We start from the raw sequence: 12,916 nt of genomic DNA, 5'->3' as shown, positions 1-12,916 counted from the left end.
AAGACAGAAGGGCACAAGAAGTCCACTACTCAGGCAGTTTACTGTGCAATACATTTAAAAATGGCATTGAGCCGTGCTGCAGTAGAGGTATTGTGCTGTTTGGCTGGAGGGGGCTGATGAGACATACTGTTAAACATATTCATCTAGTTCTTGCTGTGTCTTTGCATTCATTGATTCAGTTTAGCTTACACCAGTATTTTCTGTATTTTCCAGAAGTCACACTGGGTCAAAATCAAATTGTTGAGAGATCATAAACAAACAAACAAACAAATAAATAAATGGATAAATCATTTACATTCATTCATGTATTTAGCAAATGCTTTTGTCCAAAGTGACTTCTAGTGCACTCCGGCTACACACTTTTTTTTATTTATTATTATTTATTATTATTTATTTTTATCAGTATGTTCAATGATGGTAATTGAACCTACAAACTTTTGCACTGCTACCGGAAATAAAAAAATAAATTCAGTTGCGTTGCATCGTTGTGTAAGTTACATTGTGTTAACTAATAACTAATTTTATTTTTTAAATAAAAACATTATTACGTAAACACATTAATGTAAAAAAAAAAAAAAAAAGAATTGCCAAAGATTCATTTTCTTTTCTTTTACAAATTTAAATTTAAAGGGGACATGTGACTTTACTAAAAAGACCATTATTTGGTGTAATGAAATGTGTGTATGTGGTTTAAGGTAAAAAAAACAAAAAAAACAGATTATGTTCCACATAATGTATGTTATTGTTTCTCCTCTTTGCCCCGCCTTTGTGAAACTCGTTGAATTTAACTAGAGGTCGGCCGATTAATCGGCATTGGCCGATTTTGCTGCAGATTAGGCCGATTTATAGGCAGGCGCACTGGCGGACAGCTAAGCATTGTTGCGGCACTCCCTCTGAGAAGCTCACTCTCTGCTGCAACGCAACCCAATTCGCCTACTTATACTACGACCTAAAAGTATGTACTTTTTTTGTGAAGAAAATCGTACCCTACAAGATAAACACGGTACTTTTTTAGCACAACATGAACCCAATAATATTATGAGTTTTATACAATACAATTTTATACAATAAAATTAGGGTTAAACATTTGAATTCTTACACTTAAAAGCTGAGGGCGCATCTCTGCTGCTGCACCCGGCTGCCATGTTTACATCACCGCAAAGCCATCGCAAAGCTCCTCCCTCCCGCACGCAATGGGTTGTGGGCAATATTAGAGCTTAGAGTGTGCATTGATCTGCACTTCGAATTCTAACCGGAAATAGTAGACCATCCGGGTATCTTTGGAATACTCTTTTCAACATACTACGATTTGGGACGTACTAGTTCTAGTTTCGCATACTATTTAGGACGGATAGTATGCGAATTGGGACTCAGCACATGATTCTTTCAAGAGATTCGTTCATTTTCAGTTCGTTCACCAAAATGATTCGTTCAGAATCGTTCACTGATTCGTTCAGTGATCATTTCTTCTTATTACACAAAATATGCCAGCAGGTGGCAAAACACAGAGTGTTATGTCTTAAGTCAACGAACGTATTCACTTGTTACAAAAACTGATCTGGCTTTATTCAAATGTGTGCATAATCGCATTCAATATATAAAGTCATATTAAGTTGTTCAGATGAACAAAGCATGAGGTTTTCTTGCCTAATTAGCATTTTAATTGTTTAGTCAGACAGTTTGTATATTATATGTTCATATTCATAAATCGTGGATTAATCGTGGAGTTCTGTATGCTAAATATCAAAACAAGCGTATGTGCACAGGACCTATAACTGCGCTTTGCATTTTTTAGAGCTTTAAATGCTAAATGGCAGACTAACCCAGTTTACTCTCATTAATTTCATTCTCAAACGAGATAAGCTATGCACCAGTTCATTTCATTCATGAACGACATGTATCCGTGCATTTAACTCGTTCACGAACGACATGTGTTTCAGTTCAGTCATTTCATTCATTTCATTCTCTAGATCTAGTTCAGACTCATGAAACTCATTCAATGAAGGGCGTATTCGTTCACTACATTCAACAAATCACATGCTCCTCGCATCTCATACTCGAAAGCTATTGGCTCGAGGTTGAGTAATTCTTTGACAGGATGAAATGGTTCAGTTACCCAGTTCACTGAGCTGCGCATGCGCTGCTAATAGCGCCGCGCTGCTGTGGAGGGAGGAACTTCACTGAACAAGAATTATGAGTCAGTTGATTATGTGAACGAGAACGATTCGTTCAAAAAGAATGATTCATTCAGGAACGACACATCACTATCTCACACAGCTTCAGCTAATGGCAGGGCAAAACAGCCTGTTTCAAAAATTACATTTTACCGTACTAGAATTGATGGCAAAAAGTATTCATACTGCAAGTATTGTGTGAAAGTAGAAACACGTTTAATTCAGACGAAACTTCTGGGCTGATTATAACGTGCATGTTAACTTTCCTCTTGAAATGTGTTTGAGGTCAAACAATATCCTCCACGATGGCATTGTTCATGGTTCAGTGCACTCTTGATCAGTTATGAGCTCCAGGCTGTGTAATATGTGTGAAAGAGCTTCGATGTCATTTTAATTTCATTTTTCCTGTAAAACCTGATAAAGTATCATTTGTGAGCAGCACTTATTTGATTACAGCCTTTACCAGTGAAACCGCTATATCTCCACTACAACAGCGCCTCTTGCTGTCAGAGAATTAATTTGCAGTCTGTGGGAAACACTGTCTGTCAGTAAACACAAAACAAAAAGTGTGCTTCAGAACTGTTTTGAGAGGGTGGTTAAGTTTTGAGCCATGTATTATTACCCTACATTGGGCTACTACAAATATTATTATCTCGTATAATAATAATAATAATTTGCTCAAACTTACTTTTATGAGATGAATGAAAAAACAAACAAAGAAAATCGGCAAAACATATCAGCCAAAATATCAGCATCATCTATGAGCCATCGGCTGCCCTAAATGCTAAATGTCGGCAATGTCATCGGCAAGTGAAAAGCCCATATCGGTTCACCTCTAATTTTTTATAAAATTTTTAAATTACTAAGCTCATCGTTCTGAAAAATGAGGCGTTCTCTGATTGACCAGATATCTAGTGCGTTGTGATTGGCCGAATGCCTCAATCGTGTAATGTTACGCACCTTAACACTCTAATGTCTTTGGTGCCTGACGGGTAGGATAAAATGTCAGAACACCGCGATGGAATAAAACACATTACAAACAGTGGAACAGTATTGTAAATAAAACTTAACCACTGATTTCTAGTTGTTATCCTCTGTTGGAAGGCCAAACAAATTAGCTTTGCTTTCACAACGAAACGCACAACTTCTCAACAACATGGCACCTGGTGCAACAGTTAGAATAAAAGTTACACCTTTTTTCTTTGCATGAACGTTTGGGCGGCTTTAGTCTTTTGCAACTTGACAGATCTTTTTTATGTACCGAGAGCTTGCAACACTCCAAAGATAAAGTAAAAATTCAAAACAGGAAGGAAAAAAAAAATGTGTAAAACACATAAATTATAGTGGCATTCAATATAATTATTATAAATGCCAATCCTAAATGATTTAAGGTGAAACTTGAATTAAGGGTGTGTGGGAAATAAGCCATAGAAATAAACTTGGGCTCATGTAACCTCTCTCATTCAGCACAAATCCAAATGTGTGCACTTTGCTTATGTTTTGTGGGCATACGTTATAATTGCATTATATACGCTGCTTTGGAATATAAATTGCAGCACATTTCAGATAGTGACTCAGATTCTCAAAAATAGGGTAACAAATATTTTTTTAATAACATGATGGCTGAGATGTTTGTAAAATAGTGTAGCATTTCCAATAAAGAATGAGTTTTCTTTAACAGGTAGCAGTTTAGCATGACTAAATGCTGCATTCAAATAAACTGTAATTTAATTTTAAATAAATAATAATTTTTTTTAAATAAATTTTAAATAATAATAATATAAAATTGCTTTAGTAATTGCTTTAATAATAAATACATTTAGAGGTAGATACTCATGTTGATATTTTTCCCCCAATTTAGTTAATTAACTATTAATTATAATTTCTAATTTTATTTATTGTGATTTCATGTGTTTGAGTTTGAGGCAGCCATCCTAACTGAGATCCTAATTAAAATTTTCATAAAAATGCAGTCACTTGCATGATTAATAAATAAATAAATAAATTCTCATTAAATATCTTCAGTTTTCTTAGACACTTTATGTTAGTCACTGGTAGTGAATCCAAATACATTTTTTAGAGATTTGTTTGACTGCAGCTTAACTACTTTACATTATAAGTAGCTTGTTAGCCGGAGATTCCCTAAAGCTGACTCTTGGTGATTAATAAAAGGACGATCCATCCTGGAAATTCAAGTTGTTCTCCCTTATTTTACAATGATTCTGTGATGCCATGTGGTGGCCAACATGTTACTTAGACACTTTATGTTAGTTGTTATTTATGATATTTTTATGTATGTAATTTATGTTTGTTTTTAGACATGTTTTCATTGAACCTTATCTTTTTAGAATGATAAGGGCCAGTGTCCGGCTGATGTTGTTCCAGAGCCTCTCGACATGCCTCTTGAAATTGCTGATGCCGCGGTCCAGGCTAAAGAGCTGCGCACACTGCTTCAGGAGGTCCTCCCCAGACCCGATGCTCTCCTCCCGCTCCTGCCAGCCCGACCTCCAGGTCTCCTCTCGGATAAAGCTCGTACCCAGCTTTCAAGTATGGGACTTCACATTGGAGACAAAGTTATCATTGCTGGTCAAAAGGTACTGCATATTTCTTCATTTCTTTTACCATGTAATGGTCAAACAGACACAGTTTATTTATATTTTTATTGCAGTGGCTTTATTTGGCATTCACTACAAAATATCAAACCTTATCTTCACTTTCTTAAACCACTCTTTGATTCTACTTGATCATATGCTGATAACGATATATAGCGATCTGTTTTAATTTAGTCCCTTAAAATTTATCTTGTGTCCCATACATAGTGGGAAAAAATAAATAAATAAAAAACTTATTTAGTGGTAAACAGGTTGTTTTTGAAACTCGGTACTTTTAAATAGGCTAAAGCTTTTTATTTCATTGCTTTTTATTGCTGACTGCAGTGTTAATATTTTAATTATAGGCCTGAACCACAAAAACAGTCAAAGTAGCACAGGTATATCTGTAGCAACAAAACATTGTATGGGTCAAAATTATGGATTTTTATTTTAAGCCAAAAATCATTAGGATATTAAGTAAAGATCATGTTACATGAAGATATTTTGTAAATGTCCTACCATAAATATAACAAAACTTGATGTTGTAATTTGCATTGCTAAGAACATTTGAACAACTTTAAAGGCATTTTTCTCAATATTTTGATTTGTTTGCACCCTCAGACTCCAGATTTTTAAATAGCTGTATCCCAGCCAAATAATTGCCCTATCATAACAATAGGCAATCAATGGAAAGCTTATCAGATGATGTACAAATAAAAAACATAGATATATATTTTGTATTTTATTATTAAATTTATGAACCTTGTGAATGGTTTTGTGGTCCATGGTCACATATAGTCAATTGTATAATACACAATTGATTTTTTGGACAATATCTCTGGCTATTGTCGATACAAGATAATCGTCTTTCAACGCAACCCAGCAATGGGAGGTTATCACGGGGCCTTTTGCAGTATGTGACCATCTGCTACACCACTGAGCAGGCAGCACATTGCCTGGTTTTGGACTGCCTTGTTGAGCACAGTAGCATTGAGAAAATATATATTTTACACACTTTAAGCGCTTTTATTTTCCAAATGTAATAGGATTACTCCAGCTAATTGTTCAGTTTGTAATGCATATCAAACAAAAAGCCTCATACCAAACAGTTCAATACAAATACGTGTATCATTCCCATCCTAATAATCTGTTATATCTTATTATACAATCCTTTTTTGATGTGGCTTGCTTGTCTTAATATATTCGAGGGGCTACTTTGTCTGTGTGCAACAAATATCCCCACAGAGGTGATTAATCATGAAAACCATGAACATTTTGACATTCTGGGGTCATTTAATTTGTATAGAATTTATATGCATGTATGTGTGCATTTTTAAAATATTAAACATTTATTCGTTTATCATGTCTAAATGAACCACAAACAGCAAGGTAAAAGCAGTGTTTAATATGAAAATTTGTTTGGGTAAAGAAACCTAAACCCTTTAAATATACACATTGGCAGCGTATAAAAAATAATAAGGTGATTTATATGTGTGAAAAAAATCTAAGAAATGTGTGTGCTTGTTGTTCCTCGCATCAAATGTTAAGACAGGTTACAGATGCTAGAGTTCAAACATAACAGGTTTGCTGTGATTGATATTGATTGAAGCCGTTGAGAAGTCAAATTTAATAGAACCAAGTGCACCCCCACACAATGTTCCTCACAATGAGAGTTGTTGGAAAGAAATTACTTTATGCATTGCTCCCAGCCAAAAACTAAGATGTCACTGAACGGTTTCCTAAAGCTGCCACTCAATCAAATCTGTCCTGTATGTTGTATAACTGTCTACGATTCACTACAGCTAAAGGCAGCTGCATTGCAAGCTGTAGGCCATTGTGACATCATCAGTAATGGACAGGGATTCAGCCGGGGCTCTTAAATCCATTTGCAGTGGGTAAGGACAATAGTGGGTCAGAAACCTGAAATAAGAGTAAAGAGACCACAGGGCTTGCTCATCTGTATTGTCCTTGCCGAAATAATTCCTTTTACTATTTTTTTTTTTTTTTTTTTTTGGCTGACTCTTGCCCTCTCTTGCCTACACATCAAATTATCCATTAATGAAATCCTCCTCCACATTGGGACTAAAGTGAACAGAGTGCCTAGAATCTGCAGATTGGCTAATCAAAACCCCATTATCTTCAGGGATCCTTGGCGCCGCTGGCTTTCTTTGATCCCCATTTTACTTTTAACGTTATTTTTATCCAAGCTCATTTGCCTGTTTATGAATGTCGGCACATAAGAAAACAAGGTCGGCTCTCCGGCGACCGGTCGAGCTCGCCTAAATACGTGCCGCTGTGTGCGAATGTGCTTGTTTGTTTCTGGAATAAAGAAGTAATCACTTTTCATTGCCCTCCGGAGTATAGACGGAGATAAAGAGAGCGTGAAACAGGTCTATTGAACATGTATTATCGCCTCGGCAGCCCACACAGCCGGAAAACTATTTCTCACACTGTCCCCACAGAGCCTCCCCTCCGTTTGTTAAAGTGTTTCAGCAGGATGCTCCTGTGGTCCCGTGATTGAATGCGTTAAGGAAAAGTGTAAATCTTAGTTTACTCTTCTGCTCTGGCTTGTTTTCTAAGGTCGGGACTCTGCGGTTCTGTGGCAGTACAGAGTTTGCTGGTGGTCTTTGGGCTGGAGTGGAGCTTCACCAACCAGTGGGCAAGAATGATGGATCGGTTGCTGGCGTTCAGTACTTCAACTGCCCGATTAAACATGGTAAGAGCATCAATGAAAAAAAAAAAATGTCCGATATGATAGTGACTTGCAAAGAGAATTGTCAAGTAATTAGCTTACTAATAAGTTAACCTGGTGCAACAGAATTTAGGAATGAGTCATGTCTGTTCCATAGAAATCTTACATTTATCCAGAACGTTACAAGTGTGATCTTGTGATATTTTAGCCCAACTAGATAACTACAGAGTGTGATGTTCACTTACTAGTTATTCTGGAGCAAAAGCAGCTATGATTTTGAAAAGTGTGTTATAATAATATTTAACTAGTAATGGCTAATGTTTACTAAGCATCGAACAGTCTCTATTAAATTGTATTGTTTGTCTTTTTTACTAATTAACCATTTATGGAAGTTTTTTTTTTTTTTAGCTAGCTTCAACGATGCAATCGTCACAGAGTGGCATTTTATCAGTCACATGCTTGATCTGGGATGCGTTTCCCAAAACAACTATGGTCGCAATTTTCATCATTTCCAATACAGTTTAATAGAAATAACGACCATAGTAAACTAGTTGGTTTTTGGTTTTGGGAACCACTGATGATATTTCTTCATATGCAACTATATATATATATATATATATATATATATATATATATAAACAAACAGAGGGGGGATGTTTTGAAACATTTTAATTAAAATAAATCATGAGAACATGAACTATATGACGTCATGCGCTAATTAGCATATTTATGATGTAAGTGCGTCGTATGCTCACATACTGCAATTTAATTTAGCCATTTAATTTAATTCTCAATAAAACTTTTTTTTTTTATTACTATATTTTGATGTTTATGTAAACAACGGAATGAATATTACAATGACTGAAACGTGGTCCATTAAGAACAGCTCTTAAACGTTAATCTGCTCTAATGAAATCAAATACACATACAACAAAGTCAGTGGTTGTGCTGTGACCGATGTCGGCTATACTTGCTTGTAAAATAGAGTTAGAAGCAACAGAGTATCTTGTTGTTGTTTTTCTTTACTAAAAGTTCATATATATATATATATATATATATATATATATATATATATATATATATATATATATATATATATATATATATATATATATAATATTACACTATTATTTCTATATATTTTTTTACAATGTAACATCGCACCCTACCAGGCAAAATTTTCATGTAATGTTTATAGTTGGCAATCATCATTTCTCTCTGTCCCTCTCCAGGAATCTTCGCCCCCCTTTCTAAAATCAGCAAACTATCAGAACGCCGGAAAAGCAGTCCACGCCAACCGTCCGCTCCCGTTCCCCACCCAAGACGGATTGACTTGGCGCGGGTCACGTCCAAGGTCAACACAGGTACATCTCTCATTGACCTGGTTGCTTATTAATCCACTTTACAGCTCACAAACCCAATATCAGGAGGAACCCAGCGGCCACCACAGACTCAAAGCTAATTACCATCCCAGAGGACCTGCTTGATAAATAAACTTACACAAGTGTGAACTGTGATGGTGGTGATAAAGCATTTGGCGTTACCGCTTTATTTTGTCCCCTTTGGGGTTGTAGGGACTATAAAAAGCCATGTGAGCACTGAGGAATCATTGAGGGAGTTAATGTCACTTGTGTGCCATTACAGCTTTCACCCCGGGGCCCGTTTATACAGATGTGACACCCACCGATGTGTGGAGGGAATTAAGCTAACATGCATAATCTCTGCTTTTGTCACGTATACAAATAAAAGAGGACAAATGACTAATTTAAAATCTTCCTGTATTATCATACATGACTGAAAACCTCAGAGGGACTTCGTTCAAGGGAAGCTGACATACTTTTGAAAAGTATTCCTGTTGTGATGGTATATTCATTAAAAAAAAAAAAAAAAAAAAAAAAAAACCTTCATCATTATTTGTGATGGTTTTGTGAACCAGGTGGAATATTTATACTAAAAACAAATCGCTAGGTTATATAGGTTTAATACATATTTTTTGACAGTTTCTGTATGTTACATTGTTAGGCCAGTATTTTATAATAAATAAGTGGATCACTGAATCATTCACTCAACTAATTCATTAAAAAAATCATTCAGGGATTAAAAATCACAACACTTTGCATTGCCTTAAAACATGCAGTGTGAAATAGACTAATTGTGAATACTGCCTGAAATGTAAGATACGCAATGTTGTATTTCCTTTTATTGAACTATTTTATAAAAGCAACATTAAACGTGCAGTTTTTCTTTTGCAAATCAATGTTGCTGTATGAATATCATCTTGGCTGTGGTTATCTGCGAGTGAATCAAAGTTGTGCTGATTTTCAAAACAACATCTCTTGATAATATGATATTACTTGCATACTGCATAATGAATTGCATTCATATGATCATATTCTAGCCTACATTTTAAAACCATTTGGACCAAATGAAATTAACTACGAAACAAAGATTTGAATAAAAATAGTGAAACACAAATAATCATGACCAGTGACAGGACCAAAGATATCTAATTTTTAAATTATAATGTTGAATAAATAAATGAGTAAAAAAACAAAACAAAAAAAAAAACACATATGCAGACATATTACTCTATATAAAAAGAAAATGCTATAAATGTTAAAAAAACAACAACAACAACTTCAACTGATGAACATATCACCCACACACAGTTCCAAGGGCATCAGATTTAAGTACAGTATACCATACATAGGCTGTCTAGATATCCTGTAACCTCCTGACTCTCATTTCTCATAATATACGTCTCCAGAGAGAGGTAGTGTACCCTCACAGACTTCCATTAGTGCTCAAAACTGATGAAGAGCAGTCCCTCTTATCACCTGACTAGTTAAACTAGAGATGTTCCTTTTCTCTTTCTGTGTGGCTTGCTGAATGTTGGCTGGTCTTTACCAGGTTGGTGTAACATTGTTGATCTGTTTTCCTATTATCTCAGAGACAAGCATTTCCACGCTGTCTTCCTCTAGGGCCCAGGTATTGTCCACCCAGACAGCTAAATGCAGACATATGGATCTCAATAACTTTGTGTGGCAATAGAGCTTTTATGAAGAGCCCTTAAGGCATTGTAATACAACAAATGTTTGTTCTAATTCCCCTTTTATGTGTTTTCTATCCGTTTTTTTTTTTTTTTTTTTTTTTTTTTTTTAATACACGTCTAAAAGTTCATAAAAAAATCTGACAGCAGCATTTTCTCAATTGTCTTGAAATGTCACCATGCAAAAATTCTTAATACTAAAAATAACTATTGTTCTTTAATGTTTAATTACTTTTGAACCAGTTATCCTATTTTAATTATTTAAAAAGTGTTGTAAAGTGGAGATTCAACCAATAAACCTAAAAACCCATTTAAGGTTTTTCATTATAAATTTGTTCAAACTCAAAGTGGAAGTAAAGTCTGTAATGTGTGCATAAAAAAACTAACAAACACAAAATAAAACATTGGCATGGGAGATGGGAGAAGTTTTTCATCAGAGTATAAAAAATAAAAATAAAAAATAGTAGGGATGCACCGTTTCCAGATTTTTGGGGTTCGGCCGAATACCAAATCCACTAAGATTTGGCTGAATCCGAAACCGAATACCAAATCCTACTCGCATATCCCATTAACACAGTAAAACACATTGATGAAAAAAAAAAAAAAAAAAGAATAGGCAACATTATGCAAGGATGAGGAAAACTTTTTTGACAATTACCAAGCTTATACCCAAGTCAGTGATGCGCGGGTTGATCCAAAATGAGCGGGTGCCTGCGGTCGCCCGTGGTTATGAGTCATTCAAAAATATTTTTAATGATATTCGGGTCGCGGTCGGTCGGGTCCTAGTACTAGACACATTTTTGAAATACATAGGCCTATACTCTATTGGCTGAATAACTGGCATGAAGATGACGCACGAGCTCAGTCTGCACGTAGAGATGGAGGCGGCAAAGAAGACTGTATGGGGAGCAACGTTGCTGTTTTTGGTAAAACATGATTTTGATGATTTCATTAAGTTTTGTTTTATAGAAAACTCTTTTTAAAAGATTTTCATTTTGTATAAATTGTATCTTAATTTTGATCAATCTTTTATCAATCAGTTGCCCATATTTAATAAATAAGAAGCAAATATATAGCCGAGCAGACAATGTAATAAGGCGCCGGCAGGATCACTTGCATTGCATGTGAACTAAACTCAGCGTGTGCCTCACAGATTTGAGAAATATAGGCTATATATTACAGAAAGCTTGAAATGTCTTTTAAACAAAAATATTCAAACTAAAATAAACGTGCTACTCTTTGATGATCTAATACATTTGAAATGTGTCTGCATCGTCAACTTCATCTTTGCAGCAACACAGAAAACACCAGTTTATTACTAAACAATTAAATGACTCCTTGCATATTTTCGAACCAGCAGGCCATTCTGTGTTGAGGGATATTCATAAATGCGCTCTCCCCTCATGAGCTCTGATCGGAAAAAACCCGAGCCTCAATGTCTGCTGACCTTGCAGAAACATACAAATAGACATAAGTTTTTTTTTTTTTTTTTTTTTGCCTGGTTAGTTTTGCCTTCGTTTCTTTGGCCCAAAGACGCTACGATGAGTATTAACTGCTTTTTAAAAATGCGGGTCAGGAAGCGGGTCGGGTACAATATTTTATTTTGATTTTTTTGCGGGTTAGTTGAAAACGTCGGTCGGGTGCGTGTTATTAATACATTGACCCGTGCATCACTGACCCAAGTAAACAACCAAAACCTTTCAATAAAAGTGCAGCAATGCAAAGTGAAGTGTTTTTCTTTTCAAAAATCATAATATGTTTGGTGAGTTAACTGATATAAATGTTATTGAACATTAAATCAATAAACATGGATAGTAGGCTGTTTATTTTTCGTTTATAACAGTAGGATAGGCTACGATTAGAACAGTAGCCAAATATTACGGAAGATCACACACATCTCCTGCATCATAATTAAATTAACGTTAAACCTCTAATCTTTTACATGAAATGAGTTTCATTTAAAAACAAAAAAAAACAAGACGCTCTGCATTAACAGGTGACAGCCGGTTGCGAGTCTGGGAATGAATGGCCCCAGCAGTACTGAAAACTCTTTCACTGGGCACAGAGTTTTACTGGCGCACATAGGTAGATTTTTGCCAGCAGTGGAAATCGCTGCTGGTTTGTCTTCCACCACTGAAGAGGATCCTCTCTAAGAGGAATCAAAGGCTCACACGTCAGCACCCGATGTGACTGGCTGGCTCTGTATTGCTATGGTATAAATCGTCCCAGCCGCTCAAGATTCCTGAACAGTTTAGTTTAGAGCGAACTGTCGGGACTTGTTCCTCCTCATAGAAACACCTTCACTTAATCAACGGCCGTGTGACGTCGACCAGTGTAGCGCAAGCCTAGGGTTTGGTTCGGTGAAAAAAAAAACCCTAAGGTTTGGCCGAAACCGAACCCCGTCAAAAAG

The 12,916-nt window shown here is 35.7% G+C and overlaps 1 protein-coding gene across 1 annotated transcript in view; it reads left to right on the top strand.

Annotated features, from left to right (window-relative positions):
• LOC127976649 (CAP-Gly domain-containing linker protein 4-like) overlaps positions 1-12,916 on the top strand; it is a 42,433-nt gene that overhangs the window by 11,628 nt on the left and 17,889 nt on the right. The window contains exons 7-9 of the mRNA XM_052581235.1: positions 4,523-4,768; positions 7,346-7,481; positions 8,690-8,821. Of these exons, the coding sequence (XP_052437195.1) occupies positions 4,523-4,768; positions 7,346-7,481; positions 8,690-8,821 (514 nt within the window). The remainder of the gene's footprint in view (positions 1-4,522; positions 4,769-7,345; positions 7,482-8,689; positions 8,822-12,916) is intronic.

This window comes from Carassius gibelio, chromosome B17, assembly GCF_023724105.1.
Source record: "Carassius gibelio isolate Cgi1373 ecotype wild population from Czech Republic chromosome B17, carGib1.2-hapl.c, whole genome shotgun sequence".
Lineage (NCBI taxonomy): Eukaryota > Metazoa > Chordata > Actinopteri > Cypriniformes > Cyprinidae > Carassius > Carassius gibelio.
The sequence above is the reverse complement of the archived record's forward strand: the minus strand, read 5'-3'. Positions and strand labels throughout refer to the sequence as shown.